A 15,697-nucleotide genomic window follows, 5' to 3' on the forward strand; every position below is an offset into this window, starting at 1 on the left:
AGATATTTTTTTTTTTTCAGTGCATTATATAAAGTGTAAAATTGTTGCGAATAGTAGTTAAGCTGTTTTTTTTTTTTAATTTTATATTTTTTTTGAAAAATAGTATTCCCCTATTTTAATATACATTGTAATTATTATATAATCGTCCTTTTTTACAAGCTTGCTTGTATTTGTACATATATGAAATTTCGATATTGTTAAGAATATATATATTATTATATCATATTTTTAACTAATATATCTCGTTTATTTATATATTTTTTTTTTTGCGGCTTTTCCCTCTTACCTTTTTTGTTTCATCATTTCACACTTAACAAATAGTGGAAGAAAATATTGCTATATTTGGTGTTTACTGTATTAAATCAAAAAATGACAAAACATAAAATTATTAAGTTATAATACCATTATTAATATAAAACACACACACACACACACACATGCTTCATATATATGTGCATATATTTCATGCATATTTGCATATGCTTGTATGAGCATATAACGGTATAATGAATTTAATAAAATGGTAATAATAATATATGTACTGCGCGTTGGGAGTAACTTATTATATGAAGAAAATATATAAAAAATAAAAAATATATAATTAATATTTTGTATAAATCCCAAAAAAAAGGGGTTTCGAAACTATATATTATATGAAAAATACGAGAAAAGCGATCCTATGAGTTATTACAACAAAACAAAAAGAAAATGCAAAGTAAGTTTTGTAGACATAGAATTGGAGGCTTTCATATTTGGATGTTTCCTTTATACATGGAATAAAATATATACAGATGATGTTAACAAAAAAAAAAACAACCATAATAATAGTAGTAATAATAAGGGGAAAGTTAGTAAGAATAATAATTTGTCACATTTCAAAAAGAGCGAAATTCGAAAATGGAGTTATCTTAACAAGGATACAGAAAATAGTTTAATACCTTCTACTAATGATATTAATAATAATCTTATTAATAGAAAAAATAAAAAAGCTTATACAAACAAATGTAATAGCAAAACAACAGAGGCATGTGAAAAAAATCTCAATCATGACGAAAATAATTATTCTGAAAATGTGTCAAATGAATTTGAATGTAAATTAAATGAAGAATTTCAAATGAAAAATAAAATAAATATTATAGAATTGAATAAAAAATTATTATATTTTGTAAAATCTAATTTTTGTTTAAAAACTAAAGATTTTAATATTTTTCATGATTTGTATTCTTTTTACACACATATACAAGAAAAGAAAAAAGGGGAAGAAATAAAATTGCAAAATAATTTTTTTCCTTCACACCTTCATTATCACACTAAAAGCTCAAATAATGAAAGTTGTAATAATACTAGTTTTAAGGAAGTTGATCAAACTCGAAAGACATCAATATTTAATTTTTTTAAAAAAATTCCAACGCACAACCATCAAAATGTTAGGAAATTAAATACATCAGCAAACCAAACTAACATAAAAAAAACAAAAACAAAAACAAGCAATTATCATTACAACTACTTACATCGATATATCAATCGAAATTGCAATCTTTGTGATATTTTAATAAGCAAGGGAAAAAATTCAAAATACAAAAAGTTCATTCATATTTGCACAAAAAAAGTTTATGGAAATAAGAAATTCGACATGATAAATAAATGTATTATAAATATAAAAACATTTGATGATAATTTTATTCATTCAATTACTATAGAACGGCTATTTAGCTATATATGTAAAGAGAATGATAAAAATTTATATTTTTTCTGGTTTAAATTTTTAAATGTCTTATTTAATGCTACTATAAACAAGCAACTTATGATTAAAATATTTTTTTTTGTGTGTATAAAAAATTTATTAATATCTTCTTATTTTAATTCAGAAGATGATATAGAAAATCAAGAATTTCCTAGTAAAAATATTTTATGTAAAATAGATAAGCAAAAAAATACATTTTTGACAGAATTTGTGAAAATAAATAAATGTGGAAATATTACAAATATAATATTAAATAATAATTATATATTATTACAAAACTTGTTTGATTATTTTTACATAATATGCTCAACAAGAAATATGAAATTTTATGATAATTTTTTTTTAAATGTTCAAATGATCAACTTTATTTATTTAATTCAAATTAACTTCTTTCATTATTATTATGTTAAGTTATATCATAAGATTGCCAAACTTCACAATGGAAAATCTACAAGTAGCAACAATAGTAATATATGTACCTCCATACAAAAGGGAATAAAAAAAAATACTATTATTCATGCAAAAGACGAAAATATAAATGGAACATATTTTAAGAAGAAAACAAGTATATTCAAACCTTTTTGGAAAACGAGCTATAAAAATGAAAATACAAAAGAAAATCGAAAAATAAAACAAAACATAGACAAAGTCGAAAATATAGAAATTTCCATTGATCATCATGAAAAAGAAGATACATATAAATTTGTGATAATAGGAAAACATTATAATATTAACAAAAAATATTATAAAAATTTCAATTTGAGTTTTTATAATTATAATAGAACAAATAATATATTATCAAACTGTTTCGAAATTATATCTGGTAGAGTTACAAAAAATAATTTATTACCCAACATAAACGAGACAAGAAGACCAATTGAAAAAAGATTAATAACAAATCATAAAATATATTTTAAAAGATTGTACACATTTTTAAATAAATATATTAAAACAAATCAATTAAAAAAACATAGTAATATATTTTCCTTTATGTTTGATGCATTACCTTGCTCGAATTTAAAAAATAGCATCACCAATATTTTAGAGCCTTATATATTTCATATTTTAAGAAAATATACATTTATAGAAATATATAATTTTATTGAAAGCTTAAAAAATTTATATAATTTAAAAAAAAACAGACGAAAAAGAACAAATTTAAGACCCAACGAAAATGATCCAACTTTAAAGTTCTTAAATGACATACAAGGGTTGAATTATCTTTACAATGATTTAAAAAGTGATTATTTAAAATTAACTCAAAATTTATATATAAAAACAAAAGGAGAAAATTTAAAAAATAAAAAAATTACATTATATAAAAAATATAAAACACAAAGATATAATAAAAGTGTTATACAAAATTTAATATATAATAAAAAGACAGATATATATAAAAATGTAGCAATATATAAATTTTCCACTAAAGATTTTAATTTACAACATAATTTATTTAATATATACATAGAATGTAACTTATTAAATAAAGCATATAAATTAGTTATAATAGATTTTGATTTTTCTTTTTCCTTAACATCAGAAATCATTTTTTTATACAAAATGTATTTGATAGAATTAAAAAAAAATAACATATTAAGATCGTTTGAAATTTTAAATATGACATTTTATAAATGTTTTATTTTGTTAAAAAAATATTTATGTAATCCCACGTCTTTTAAATTGTTATCTCTTGTAAGTATACAGCTTTCTCATATGCTTTATAATTATCCATTTTTATTAAAGCATTTGTCTTTTTTTCCAAGTAGCAAAATCGAGTTTATTACAAAATATATTATAATGAATGATAATGTTAAAGTTAGCGGATATTCAAATAATCATGGAATGAAAAATTATTTTTCATCTTTTCTTTTTTTTTCTTCTTCTATACATAATATGCCTAATAGAAAAACAAATGATACAATTTCAACGTGTATAAATGTTGAAAACAATTATGATGATATTAATAATAATAAAATTAACAAAGGAAAACAGAATGGCCGAAGAAATAATATCAATATGGAATTCAAAAAAAAAAATAATGCCCCCTTTGATCCTATAAATTTTACTAGATTTACAAATATTAATCATGATAATAATATTGAAAAAACAAATCAAAATATTGCAAAGGATATTATTAATGTCTATCAAAATAGTGACTATTCTATTAGCCCATTTAATAATATAAATGATTTAAAATACGGGATTAAAATTGAGGATTATGATGATAAAATAAAGAATAAGAGCAAACTTATCGGGGAGGATAATTCTTTTTTATTTTCTACAGAACTATTAAAACAAAATGAAAAAACGTACTTTGATAATAATAATAATTATTATTATACATACCATATCAACGAATTTAAAAACATGGTAAATCATTCTTGCTATAACAATATTACAAATACTACAATTAGTCAAAAAAATGGCATTACGCATCGTGGAAATGGCGGGGAGATTTTACATACGAAAAGCATCTATATGCATAATAATAAAACGGTAAATAATGTAAATGATAATAATAATACTGCTTTAATCAATGAAGATATAGACAATTATGATTTTTTAAATATCCAGGAGCAATTATATGCAAATAAAATTATAAAAGGATTTAATTTCATTCTTAATCTTTTAGAAATCACATTAAATAATAATGATAATTATCATTTAAATTATAATAATAAAAATTTAAACATATTTGATCATAATCCATTTAACAAAGAAGATATAACAAATGACAACACTTATATTGAAAATATTTGTAATATAAATAATTTTATAAAAAAAATAATAAATAAAATAGAGTCTTTTCTTAGTACAAATTTAAAAAGAAAAAATTTACAAAATCATATAAAACATTTAGATAAAGAAAAATTTCGAAATCTCTTATACGATTCTAAAATGATGAGATCAATCAAATCTTTTTATGAAGATTCGTATTTTTTTTGTTTGGAATTTTTATTTTTAGCATATATTTGTTCAAACTATTTTTCAGATAATATTTCAAAAAATTATAATTTATTTTTAAAAAGTTTTAATTTTAACGATGTTTGGCCTAGCAATTATCAAATCAAAGTTAAAATATTACTGTCTTTAATCTATATGTTTTTATATGAAATTAATTTAATAGATTTAAGAGAATTTTTTATTCAGATTTTAAAAATCATATTATATAAATTTTATAATTATTTAGATTATAACGATTTAGAAATATATCAATATATATTTTTAAATATATCAAATGATGCCTTATTTTCATACTACACAATCACTGATAACATTATAGACACTTTAAATTTTGACGCTTCTAAAACATATAAGGAGTTTTTCTATATTTTTAATTTATCAAAAAATAAGCAATTTATTTATCAGTATATGCATTGGGGCAAACGAAGCAACCAAAGTGATAATAACAACAATGATAATAATAAAAAACATTTTATAAATAACTTTTTCAATTTTATTATACATAAAATGAATTCATCCCATAACAGTTCTAACGCTATAATGAATAAACCCGAATTGACTCAAATATCTTCTTTTAATAATACCTTTATATATTCTAAGAATCAATGTTCTGACAATTTAGATACCAAAATGGAAAGGAAAAAAACAAAGGAAATACACACATTCCCATCTCAACAATATAACGAAGCCAGTAACATTTCAAATATCAACAATTATAATAAGACGACTTTTTTTGACACAATAAACATAGAAAAGCACGAATTAAGGAATGGAAATGTTAGCAATAATATAGATAACAATATAAATAAGAATACACACACAATTATTTCAAAAATATGTGAAAAAAAAAAAAAAAAAATATGTCCCAATATAAATGAACAAATGAATAATGAAAAATCTTGTAGAAATAATAATTCCGATTATATCTCTTACAGTTTTGATAATTTTTTAAGTGAAAAAGGTTTAGAAAAAAAAGATTTTGCATTTTTCAAAAAAAATCAAAATAGTGCTGGAAATGAATTTTTCGAAAAAGTCCTAACTTACATAAATAATAAAAAGTCAAATAAAAAAATGAATCATACTGATATAAAAATTTGTAACAAAGATGGAAAATGCAACATCTTTTCTATTAAATATAGAGATAATAAAAAACTAAATGAAAAAGGAAATACAAATGATAACAGCAATTTTGCTTATTCCTCAAAAAATGAAAATGAAACATACTCAAATAAACAAAATAATGTAGAAAATGATTATTATATGATATTAAATTATTTTAAAATAAATAAAGAAATATATATAGATAGATATATAAATAAAAAAAATGAAATATTAACAAATATACAACAATATAGAAATAGAATAAATTATTATGGAAATACAAATCCAAATTATTATAAAGCTCAAAATTTTGAAAAATATTATTATTTACCTGAAGAAATTTCAGAAGCAAATTGTTTTATTTTTGCACAAAATAAAAATATTATTAGAAATAATTTTATATTGGAAAAAAATAATTATGTTCATGTATGTTTAGATTTATTAAATATAATAGATTTATATATGGAATTTAAAGTAAATTCCTATAATAAAACCTTTTATTTTATTAAAAATTTAATAATCACATGTGCAAATATAAGTTTTTCGAAAAATCTAACTATTATATATATTAACTCATTAATCAGATTATGTCTTTTCGAATTCAGAATGAACAATATTTTTATCGCTTCTAATATTCTTGTTGAAATTCTCAGTAATTTTGAAAAAATTAAATATTATAAAAATTTAATCGGAACGATTTTTTATTTAAGTGGGCACTTATTGTTACTACATTTAAATTATGACGAAGAAGTAATAAATGATCATCATATTAAAAATTATTTAATAGACAAATACAACTATTATACAAATTTAAAAAAAAATAATTCCCCCACTAAAAATAAAGGACATAAAGAAAATAGTAACAGCAAAATGAATTATGTCTTCTCTGATACTTTTGCGAATATGAACTCACTAAAAAATTCTGATAAAGATAAACAAATTTCAAACAATTCTTTAATGATAAGAACAGGAAAAAGTGATAGTAATAACAATCCCTCTTTGTTAATACATAAAGATGTGCACAAAAAAATAAATGGAATTTCTTCACATAATAATAATTTTGAGGATAATCTCGAAATCTGCAAATTAGCATCCGACGATGATATAATGAGTATTGAAAAAAAAAAAAATTCCAATTTTTCAAAAAAAAAATATGCAAAAAAATCAATCCCGTTAATAAAAAATCAAATAAAAATAACAGATTATTTTTCAAATTTAAAACATGATAAATTTCCAGATATTTCATCATATTCAAACTCTGACGCATCTGATAAAAACATTAACAAAAGTAACTCATATAATAAATATCTTAAAAAAAGAAAAATTAATAACGAATTAGCTACCCAGGTTAATTCACAAAAAAAAGTATTTAAGTCAGCTCAAAATACAGGAGAAAATATTACTTATGATTTCTTCGATGAAATAAATAAAAAACAATTTTTCTTACTTTTAATTTGTTTTTATTTTAAACAATCTTTAAATTATTGGCAAACTGATGGAGATACTATAGGAATTGCTAATGGTGTTCAACAAAAAAAAAGAATAAAAGACACATATTTTTTCCTGATGTGTTCATATAAATTTTTTTATAAATCTTCTCTTTTCCTATCTAAGCAAGCCAATATACAAAGTTATAAATTTCCGTTTTTTAATTATGAGCTCTTTAAAATTTATTATAAATTTTATACTTATTACAAAGGAATATTTATTAAATGTACTAATGAAAATATTGTCAATATCTTATGACGAAGCTACATTAAAAGATTTTTTAATGTTTGAATACTTTATTTCCTTATTCTAAATGATATGCGAAATTCTATATTTAATACAAAAAATAGCGAAAAAAAAACATACATATGCAAAGAATGAGGAAAATTAGTGTAATTATTTTCAAAAATGCGGCAAACCATATCCTTTATCTAAAATAAAGATAAATACCATCAAATTATAAAAATAAAAATTGTTCTTAACCTTTAAATGTGTATTTTACGAAGATATTATTCACGCCGCCCTTAAAACTTCAAGGCATATTAAAATCATATATATGTATCATATATGATATTGTTATTATTGCTTTTTTTTGTATTAATATTTTAACAAAAATACATTTTAAACGTGTATGACCATTTTTTTTTTATTTCAAATAACTTACATTTTTTCAAATTTTGTATTTTAAATTTGAACAAATTTATATTCAATGAAAACAATAATAATACATATAACAAATATTTGCTATATTTATATAGGCATGCAATATGGTCTAATTTTATTAAATATACATAAAATTTAAGACTTGATTTTTTTGCTTTTTTTTGGATAAGAATATATTTCAATATTTTATTTATTAATATTAAAATATAAACCATAGTTGAAGTTACTATTTTTTTTTCACATTGAGATAAATATTACTTTTTACAAATTTCAAATTCTCCTCATCGCGCATTTATTTCTACAAGTATATAATATATGCATGGTATTTAAAAAAACAAGAAAAAAAAGGGGGGAAGCATTTGCATAGCAAAATTTTGTAATACTAATTATTTTTGTTATTGTTATATTATTTTCCTTTTTTTATAATTAAATAATTTAATTTTTTTCTTTAAATTTCTACAATCCGTTGAAAATACATCATGGTGGCGTTATTTATATAATGTATTGTATAAAAATAATAAGCTGGTAAATGAAGAAAAAATGTTAATTCCCAGAACAAGAGTAATACAAATTTAAAATATAAAATAAATCATAAATAATAAAAAATTAAGAAATATACCATAAATATAATATTAATATTATTACGAGTATTTATTTAGCTAATACTACAGAAAATGTATATTTTGTTTTCTTTTTTATGTAAATATAACCTTTTATCTCTGAAATTTGATTATTTCCTAAGACAAATATAATGATATTAACTATCTTTATGCAAGCAATATGTATATATATAAAAAGTTTATACTCCCAATCTATTATATACAATGTAAGAAAATTCACACACATATATATCAATGTGCATGTTGTATATGGCCGTAGATAGAGGCTTTTATCAAAGATGCTATTGTTTTATTTCATTTGTTAGTGTATACATACATATGAATACAGTTTTTTATAAAAGTTAAATGGAATGTTATTTATTAATATTAATCCTTTTATTGATTTTATTTCAAAAAATTAATTGCAATTTTTCTAATCATAAAAAAGAAAATAGTACTATATTTTTTCGAGCGCAAAAGGGAAGGACTAAATATATTAAGACCAATCAGTATTCTTCAAAATGGAGAAAAATATATTTTACAAACATTGTAGAAAACGCAGTTAAGAAATGGAAGAAATTAAAAAAAATAAAGAAATTTAAAAACAATTATTTCTCTTGCTCATTTGAAAAAAGAACAATCACATGCAAAATTATAACTCCTTTTTTTATTACTAATATATTTTTAAAAAAAAAAAAGTGTGTATACACTTTAGCAAAAGCCAATCCTTTTAATTATTATGCAAATTGTCTTCATAAAAAAAATAAACACAAATGGAACATATATAACAATTATATATTTAATTTATTTAATAAAATAAGTATTATCGCAAGGAAAAAACAAAAATGGTGTGCATTAAAATTTTCCTATGATAATATTTCGTCAAATTCCAATGAAAAAGGAAATGAACAAAACAGTTCGGAAACACCAATGTGTAATAGTAATATTAAATGTGTACTAACTAATATTTTAAAAAATAATTTCATATATAATTATCCTAAAAAGGATGAATTAAACAAATTGGTAACAAAAATAACTTGTTTATTTTATAAATTAAATAAATATAATTATGAAAACAAAAATAATGTGGCATTAAATATATGGGGCAAACCTATAAATATTATTTCTATTAAAGCATGCATAGACAATATACTAAATTGTTTGTCTAATAATAAGTATAATAAAGAGGATTTTTTAAATAATAATATATTTTTTAAATACGAAAATGAAATTGAAAAAAAATTATTTTTTCATCTTCAATATTTTTATTCAGTTTATATAAAGTATATATATCAAAAAGAAAAATTATTTTACGAATTAAACGAAAATAATCGAGAAATAAATAGTCATATAAATAACGTGTTTATATATTTATATGATAAAGATGATGCTAATGTAGAAGAATTTTATGAATATTTGAAAAATATATATGGAGAAGACGTGGTTAGTTTTTTTAATTATAAAAGGTATATACACAATGATAATAAATTTTCCATTATTTTATTGTCATATAATGAATTTTTAAAATTATGCTTTTTAATCAGCCAAAATGAAATCATCCCTTATAATAATTTGCGTGGTTACTTAAAGAATGATGGAATTTATTCATCACAAAAAAATATAAATAGTAATAATGTAATAAAAAACAACAATCATTGTGAAAATTTTTTTGTAAATTTACGACATTTCTTTTCAAGTCTTATTGACATAAGGGTGAACAAGCTAAATGACATATGCGAAGAGAATGGGCATAAAAGGGGATATTATAAATGTAAATTTTTTTTTGATAATTTTAGCTTGAAATATAATTATGAAAATAATGTGATGGAAAAAAATATATATGAAAATATTTTTTCATTACTAAACTTGAATGAAAAACAAAATAAAATAAGCTTTAATTTTTTATGCAATGACAATTTTAATTTGAAATTATTTCAATTTTGGATAGCAAGTGTGCATAATAACTGCATGATAATAAATTTTTCTAAAGAAAAAAATACATTTTTATTACACAAAAAATACATTTTAAAACTTGGAAACAAAAATTTTGAAGATGAGCACATCCCGAACACCCTAAGACATAACTATGACCTATCAAACTATGACAAAAATTTTGAATCACTTATTTTAAGTTATATAAAAAATCGAAAGAAAAACAATGTTGCTGAAAAAAATGCAGAAAATTTGTCTATATTTAATAATTACAGAAAAAAAATAATAATAAAATATTTAAAAGAACATAATTTATATAATTTGAACAAATTAAAAAAAAAAAGTAGCGATATAAAAAGAAATATAAATATAGCCAAAAAAATTGTTAAAAAAAAAAAAAAAAAAGCGGGGCACGCATACAGTTTTAATATTTCGGATTATTTAAACTTTATTATTAATAATAAAAAAAAAGGATCTATATTTTTGAAAAAAAATATTATCAATCCATTCTATATTGAAAAAAAGGAAAATCTTCAATCAAATGACAAGGCAAAAATATTGTCCAAAAATATTAACATCGTTCAAAACAGCTTGGACATATCGGAAAAATCAAGACTTTCCAATAATAAAAATAAAAATGATTATATAAATAAACAATTTTATTATCTATACAATCCTCACAGTGTTAAACAAAATATACATACTCCAATTGAAAAAAAAAATAGGAGTAATTTTAAAACAAACTACATAAATATTCAATATGACCAATGTGATGAGGATAAACAACTTTGGACTCAAAATACATCCAATTTTTCCCAAAACTTTAAAGATAACTTAGAAAAGTATAATAATAGTAAAAGAGATGATGAAAAAAGAATAAATAACATAGTAGAAATATATCCTTGTATATATTATATTTTTAACAAGGTTGAATTTTTGTCATTTTCCAAAAATTTATATACTATTTTCAAATTAATTAATAAAGAAATGTGTGAAAAATTAAAAGACAAATTAAAAAAATATAACCAAACAATAATAGACACAAAAAACGAAAACATATTAATGTTTATAAAATATTTATATAAAGGTATTTTTCTTATAAATACTCATTTAAATGATATAGAAAAAAAATTTCTCACTGAATTAATAAAAAATAATATTGTTAAAATTGTTTTATCTTGTATTGATATTTCATCATACAATATATCGGTAAGTAGCATATTTGTAGAAGATTTTCAAATATATAATAAAAATAAATTAAATCAGTACAATCTTTTAATTAACAAAATAAATCAATTACATGAGCAAATTTTTGTGTTATCTCAAAATTGTGAAAGAAAAAAAAGTATTATTGAAATTCAGAATAACGTAGATGATAATTACATGATTATATCTGATGATATGTATAGATTACATTTTATAAAATATTTTATGTTTTTAAATTTTAGAAAAATATTTCCTAAATATACATTATCAAATAACAATTTACAAAATTTTTCTAAAAATTCAACAAACTATTTTTTAATTCCTAAAAGATATGAAGACATTCCTATCATTTTAAATATAAATAATAATAGCTATTTAAACCTATCAAATTTTAATAAGGTTATAATTAATGATTTTTATTTTAATTTATACTATGATAATATATGTAAGGGTATATTTATAAAATTAAAAAAAATTAAGGACGTAATAAAGGGCAAAATTCTTGAAACATATATAGATAATATAAATAAACTAGCAAAATATGATATATTAACTTCAAATGGAAAAAAAAAAAATTTCAATTTTTTTGATAATAAAATTGTTGAAGAAAAACATCCTCAATATTATTACACTATTTTTAAAAACTTAATAAAAAATTCGTATAATATTCATAAAATGTACAAACATAAAAAATTGAATGAGACAATATTAATAAATAGTTATATGGATATTTATAATAATGTGTCATATAATTTAAATTATTTTGATGTTTTATATTTATTTTTTATGAAAGAAGAACGCCTTGATTTAATTTCTGACTTTCTTAAGAACTGCTTTTTTAACTTTTATTTAATGCAAAGAGAAAAGTACGAAAAAAAATATATAAAATATGATAAATACAATAAATTAAATATATATAGCACATATCTTGAAAAAATAAATAAATATTTTGACAATGATTATCTTACTATGTATTATAACACGTACCTTAATTATCGAAAATTAAAAAAAAAAATTAGACAAAAATTGAGAAATTTATATGAAGAAAAATACAAGCGCCTAGAAAAGCAAATAAATAATATGAAGAAAAATAATTTTAAAAACAAAGTATTTATAACAATTAACAATGAAAAGTGTATAGTAATAGATTGTTATGATCTCGTAAAAAAAAGGGAAAACAATTCCATAATTTATAGTAATTATAATATTGAGAATAATAATTCTTTGTTTCATAATAAAAATACCTTTATCTGCTTTAACGATAAAAGTGAACTTATTGTTTGTAATGCTTCATTTTTTAGCTACGTCATATATGACAAAAACAAATATGATAGTATAAAAAGCATGCTCAAAGATATTAACTACTATAATTATTTATTCGAAAAAAGAAAAATAGAAACATATGAAATATTTATAAAAGAAAATATATTCAAATTTAGTATTCCCAAAATAAAGACAAAGAATCAACTCAAGAAATGTTTAACGATAAGACAGAAAAAAAAAATAATAAAGCATGCCAAAATTAACAGAATATATATATATAATATACAAAAAAATGAAAATAATAAAATAAATGATATACAGAAAAAAAAAAAATTTATATCATCTATCAATATTGATAATCTATTTCTTAATTCTTATGATGAGCAACTTTATCAAATGAAGAATAATTTACTTTTATATTTTGAGAAAATGAAAAAAATCAAGCTTAAATTATATATGCAATATTTTCATAAAAAAAAAAATATTAAAGAAAAACGAAAAGAAGGAAAAAATATCCAACGAAATGATGAAGTGACACACCCGATACAACACTCTACTATTAATGAAAATATGGTTTTTAAAAAAAAAATTATTTCACTATCTAATGTGCATAAAAAAAAAAAATATATATTACGAATAAAATTTATGAAAAATTTAAATATTCTTAATAAAAAAAAAAACAGCGGAAATAAAAATGTTTATATGAACGAATTAAACAAATTAAATCGTATTTTAGGAAATACATATAATCATCAAAATGTTATGGACCAATTTTATGATATATTCTATTTTCTTAAAAAAAATAATTTAATAAATATATTAAAAAATTATATAAATCCATATATTAAAAATACCATGTGGTATTATATAATAACCCAGTATATTAATAATGCATATCAGTTAAACATAAATCAGCTTAATTTCAAGCCTGAGTTAATAATTATAATTTTTTACATTTGTTTTTCTAAAAAGGAAACTGATTATTTGGATAATTATTTGAGCTCACTTGAAATTAAAGATAATTTTTTAAAACAGATTGTCTCAGATATTTATATATATAAGGAACTTTTAACAATAGTTCAATCAAGGTTAAAATGAAAAAGCATTCCATACAATTATATATGTTCATTTAATATATAACTACATATATATATGTTTATAAAAATAATACTACACATTATTCGATCTACTATAGCTCATTGCCATGTTTAGATATGTGAATAAATTTTATATTTTTAGTAATTATATATATATGTATTTTTTTTTTTTTCATAGATACAATATAAGGATCGATATTCAATTTAACTTATATAATATTAATGATATTTATGATGGATTAATTAAATTGAAGATCAATAAATATGACGAAATTAGCAAAAATGTGGAAGCCAATTTAAATGAACTTAATTTAATATTATATAATATTTTGTCTACTAATTTTAATAAAAGAATAAATAATATTATTTTAGACTTTATTAATGAGTTTCAAAAATATAAAAAATATAAATATATATAATTATAAATTATCAACATAATCTATAATTTTTCAAAAAAAAAAAAAATATTTATATGATAATTACGCATTTCCATGATATGAATTATTTCTTTTTATTTTTTGTCAATGATGGTTCTCCCCATCTAATTGGATGCCTATTGTATATTGGCCATGTTGGGATTATCAGCTAAAAAAATGGTACAAAAAGGGAAAAGGAAAAAAACATGTTTTAAAGTTGAATGTAAATACTTAGAAAAATGCTCGTATCATAGCGTATAAATAATACAACTTTTGTAATGATTTTGATAATTATTACTATGATTGATAAGGCTGTTCCAACCAAAATAATGTAGGTACTTAAAGCTAAATTTTGTTTATAATATCCTATAGCTATTGAAACGATTGTAGAAATTGTAAATATTATATTTTTAATTAAGAATGCTAGCTTTTGACCTTGGAAATCCTGCAAATATACCCAAAGAAATATGACACATATTCATTGTAAATTTCTTTTTCTTTTTTTGTTTTTTTAATATGTTATTGTTTTCAACTTATTTTGAATTTCCAATCGCATATATGTTTTTAAGCTTCATTTTTTTTTTTTTTATCCAAAAACTTTGTAAAATTTTTTAATTTTATATCTTACCATTTGATTTCTCACTAGACACACCCAAGTATTTATAATCATATTTATGATACATGAAAAAAATCCCATTGTATAATATATATAATAATATTTCTAAAAAAAGGGAAATAGCACAATAACTCTTATTTTTTGTATCGATATTTTATTCCCTAACGATTTCAAGCATATACAAAAGTATTAAAATATATATGATTTTCTTTAAAAAATTCTAACAAAACTTTTCACGATAGTTACTGATTATACTATGTAGTATGTTATCATTTTAGTAATTTAATAATGCATATATATATTATATTATTAATAGCTGAACATTAACAGAGCTCTTAAATGGCTTATTATAAGTTTTTTTTTAATTTTCAGATTACTCCTCTTTTATGGTATACTTTAAAATAATAAAATTTTATACCTTTTTTAAGCCCTTTTGTACAATTTTAAATATTTTAGGAAAAACAAAAAATAAGTAACGCAAAACAAAACGACCGCAATTAATGCCTACTACATCCAAGAAAATAAAAATTCCACTATTTCTAAATATGGAAACTTCAAAGGATTTGTAAAATTTTTTTTTTTATTTTTATTACTTATTCCATCGCCAT

At 19.9% G+C, this 15,697-nt stretch overlaps 3 protein-coding genes across 3 annotated transcripts; 2 read left to right on the forward strand and 1 right to left on the reverse strand.

Moving 5' to 3' along the window:
- Positions 1 to 679: 679 nt before the first annotated feature.
- PBANKA_1011100 (conserved Plasmodium protein, unknown function) lies at positions 680 to 7,555 on the forward strand (the record flags this gene model as incomplete). The annotated part of the gene is made up of 1 exon (XM_034565189.1): positions 680 to 7,555. One exon carries the CDS (start codon positions 680 to 682, stop codon positions 7,553 to 7,555), a length of 6,876 nt encoding a protein of 2,291 aa, XP_034421910.1.
- A 1,370-nt stretch (positions 7,556 to 8,925) lies between these two features.
- PBANKA_1011200 (conserved Plasmodium protein, unknown function) lies at positions 8,926 to 14,476 on the forward strand (the record flags this gene model as incomplete). The annotated part of the gene is made up of 2 exons (XM_034565190.1): positions 8,926 to 14,048; positions 14,236 to 14,476. The coding sequence occupies 2 exons, from the start codon at positions 8,926 to 8,928 to the stop codon at positions 14,474 to 14,476; spliced, it is 5,364 nt and encodes a 1,787-aa protein (XP_034421911.1).
- An 82-nt stretch (positions 14,477 to 14,558) lies between these two features.
- PBANKA_1011300 (signal peptidase complex subunit SPC1, putative) lies at positions 14,559 to 15,170 on the reverse strand (the record flags this gene model as incomplete). The annotated part of the gene is made up of 3 exons (XM_034565191.1): positions 14,559 to 14,642; positions 14,772 to 14,918; positions 15,102 to 15,170. The coding sequence occupies 3 exons, from the start codon at positions 15,168 to 15,170 to the stop codon at positions 14,559 to 14,561; spliced, it is 300 nt and encodes a 99-aa protein (XP_034421912.1).
- Positions 15,171 to 15,697: the final 527 nt, after the last annotated feature.

This window comes from Plasmodium berghei (assembly GCF_900002375.2).
Source record: "Plasmodium berghei ANKA genome assembly, chromosome: 10".
Taxonomy (NCBI): Eukaryota; Apicomplexa; class Aconoidasida; order Haemosporida; family Plasmodiidae; genus Plasmodium; species Plasmodium berghei.